The following is a 2,964-nucleotide window of genomic DNA, read 5'->3' on the forward strand; positions in this document are numbered from 1 at the left end:
ATTTGGAAAGTATTCTCTCCTGTGATAACAGTCCTTATACAAAAGTGAAAAACTTTAAATTTAAGAGGACTTAAGAACATAAAAAAATATCTCCTTATTTGACATTCACTTCTCAGGCTGTGTGGGGGGAAAGAAACGTGTTCTTCAGATGTTTGCAAAATCTACCAATACTGGCATATTTTGGAAAACCCACGAATAATACATAACAGTCCTTGGGACAACAAAAAGTGCAAACATTTTAACATTTGTTTGAATTTAAGAAGATGTACTGAAAAGTAATAATGATGACTAGTTAACATTTGGAAGTTGAAGGTTTTTGTGCAAAAACACCAGTTGATCTACATGCTGTGGTTTGAGAGTAGATCTTTTGGCCGTGATAACGTCTCCAGCAGTGGAGAAAACACGTTCTGCAGATACACTTGTTCCAGGGATGCAAAGGTATCGTTTTGACAGTCGAGCCAGGAGAGGAAATGTAACCTTGTGTACCCTCCACCAGTTTAAAGGGTCCTCTGACAGGGGCAATGATGACGTTTTCAAATAATTATCCATTTCCTCTTCAGCTCTGACATAGGGGGTCTTGGATTCTTCACTAACCTCAACATCATTGAAAGACTGTCCCAGCAAGCTCACAAGTAATGATGTAGGCTTTCTTTTAGCAGCCGAGGGATCGTCTGCCGAGGTTCCATCCTTCTGAACTTCGGGTTGCACCGGAACTTTTGGGTGCATGGCCAGAATACACTCCTGCTGTTTAGGGAAAAAATAAAAAATCATTATTTTATCTGATAGGGAACTTACTAGTCTGTCTAAATTGTATGGCTTTCAATATTTTAAAATATTTAATGATTAATCACACTTTTGAAAATGTTGATGTACCTTATCATAATATTTATTTTTATTATGATAAAAGCATTCCGGTGGATTTACTCATTTTATGCTAATGTAAATAATTACTTACAGCACCAAACATGGCAAATTATTAAGAATATTATACAGAAATGTATATGTTAATTCAAAAAGAAAGTGATGAATTTACCTCCAAACATGTTGCCTCCTCAGTCACTTCTCTGTAGACATCTGATCGCTCCTTCTCTGTCAGGAAAGGTAATCCCTTAAAGCGGGGATCCAGGGCCGAGGCTGTACAAAGCATTTTCTTCTCTGCCTCAGAGCTGTACCTGTTCATGAGATCTGTTCTGACAGCATTCTTGATGTCGTGAATCATGGGTGAGTCGCTGATGCTGCTGGTCATGTTTTGGAGAAGTTGTGCCTTGAGTGGAGCAATCAAGGAGATGGTTGGATTGCTTTCCTCAGATATTAGTGTGGTTGCATCTTTCATTGCTTTTAATGCACTGACAGCGTCTTCAGCATTAGATACATCTGTCTCGTTGAGTGTGCAGATGTCAGACTCTCCTTTTCTAACTTCCGGTGACAACAAGGTGGCACAAATGGCAGGTTGCTGTTCCAAAAACCTCTGGACCATGTCGTAGGAACTGTTCCACCTTGTTGGTACATCTGTGAGTAGTTTTTGATTTTTCAGACCCAAGCATTTCTGATTTACCTTTAAACAGTGGCTTGCTATTGTGCTACGATGGAAGAATATGGATATACGTCTGATTCTTCCCAGAAGCCTGGTAGGCGATGCAACTCGAAGCCCACGCTGTGATGCCAGGTTCAATGTGTGAGCAAAGCATCTGACATGTTTGAATTTTCTGATTTGAGCTGCAAGAATCATGTTTGAAGCATTGTCTGTAACCAGGACAATATCTTTATCTGACAGCTGCCACTCTGAAACAACATCTGAAAGTAGCTCTGCCAGATGTGCACCTGTGTGAGACTCATAAACAGCTCTCGTCTGCAGCACGAGGGAAATAATCTGCCAGTCCTCGCTCATGTAGTGTGCCGTCACTGTAATATAGGACTCTGTTGCCACTGAAGTCCAGGAATCGCATGTTATTGCTACTAAATTAGCTTTGCTCATGGAGGTTAATATCTTGGCTTTGGTTTCATCATACAGTGCAGGAATTACCTGTTCTGCGAAGTGGCTACGTGCAGGGACCTTGTATCGTGGCTCCAGTGTCTTTAACATGTGTTTGAACCCAGGGTTTTCCACGACAGAATACGGTCGTAAATCCTTCGCAATGAAAGCCCCCACAGCCTGGGTTATTTTCTTCCCTTTTTCCGAGTTGGGAGGTATTATTGAGAGAGCCGCATTAATTTTTGGCTGCGCAGGGCTGGGCGGTTCAACAGCCGGTGTTATTGTTAGCAACTCAGGGTGGAAACGGCTAACATGATTCCTTAAATTGGTGGTGTTCCCGACGTATTTAATCTTGCTGTGGCAGGTTTTACACACGGCATATGACATGTCCAAATCATGTCTCCCTGATTGTTGGTAAAATCCAAAACGGCTCCATATGTCTGCTTTCAGTGTCTTTGGAGGGTCTTTTATCTGTAACGCTAACTCGGAGCTTAGTTCCGCCATGACCGCAAAGGCGCCAGTGCGCAGCTGCATTCGTCGCTCCATTATGACGTATGAAGTAAGGGACAAAATCAGCCGATGCTAGGCTAAAAGATTCATGTTGCGGTTGGAAAACAAACATTATGTTATAATCGATTATAGGGCGCTTCTGCATCGATGCATAATCATTTATGTCCGCATCGCAATGCATCGATTATATGATTATTTTAAACGGCTCTAGATAACTTACAACTCAATTGATTCTACCTTCCTGTAACGTTTCTGCCTGATTGGACCTTGTTTTCCCACAAATGAACCCAGAATGATGTGAAATTGTGCTTCGTGCAACATAATTCTGGGTGCCATTTAAAAACCATAAGTGCTAATGACTCCATTCCTTTTTGTGGTTGTAGGGGCTGTTGATTGGAGTACACTAAAACAAACCTTATCTCTCTAGGACATTCAGAAGCCAAGTTATAAGCCCACAAATGTGTAACTGGACTACTTCTTTA

General features: G+C 41.4%; 1 protein-coding gene across 1 annotated transcript; it reads right to left on the bottom strand.

Moving 5' to 3' along the window:
* Nucleotides 1–288: 288 nt before the first annotated feature.
* LOC139070460 (E3 SUMO-protein ligase ZBED1-like) lies at nt 289–2,518 on the bottom strand. The gene is made up of 2 exons (XM_070552720.1): nt 1,034–2,518; nt 289–744 (listed from the first exon to the last, which is right to left on the bottom strand). Exons 1-2 carry the CDS (start codon nt 2,516–2,518, stop codon nt 289–291), a joined length of 1,941 nt encoding a protein of 646 aa, XP_070408821.1.
* Nucleotides 2,519–2,964: the final 446 nt, after the last annotated feature.

Source organism: Nothobranchius furzeri, chromosome 6, assembly GCF_043380555.1.
Source record: "Nothobranchius furzeri strain GRZ-AD chromosome 6, NfurGRZ-RIMD1, whole genome shotgun sequence".
NCBI lineage: Eukaryota > Metazoa > Chordata > Actinopteri > Cyprinodontiformes > Nothobranchiidae > Nothobranchius > Nothobranchius furzeri.

What these genes read in the sequence shown, in the direction of transcription:
- LOC139070460 (XM_070552720.1), bottom strand. Translation starts at nt 2,518, where the DNA reads ATGGAGCGACGAATGCAGCTGCGCACTGGCGCCTTTGCGGTCATGGCG. An exon ending in AGGAGGCAACATGTTTGGAG is followed by an intron (nt 745 to 1,033) that starts GTAAATTCATCA and finishes TTCCCTAAACAG; the next exon opens with CAGGAGTGTATTCTGGCCAT.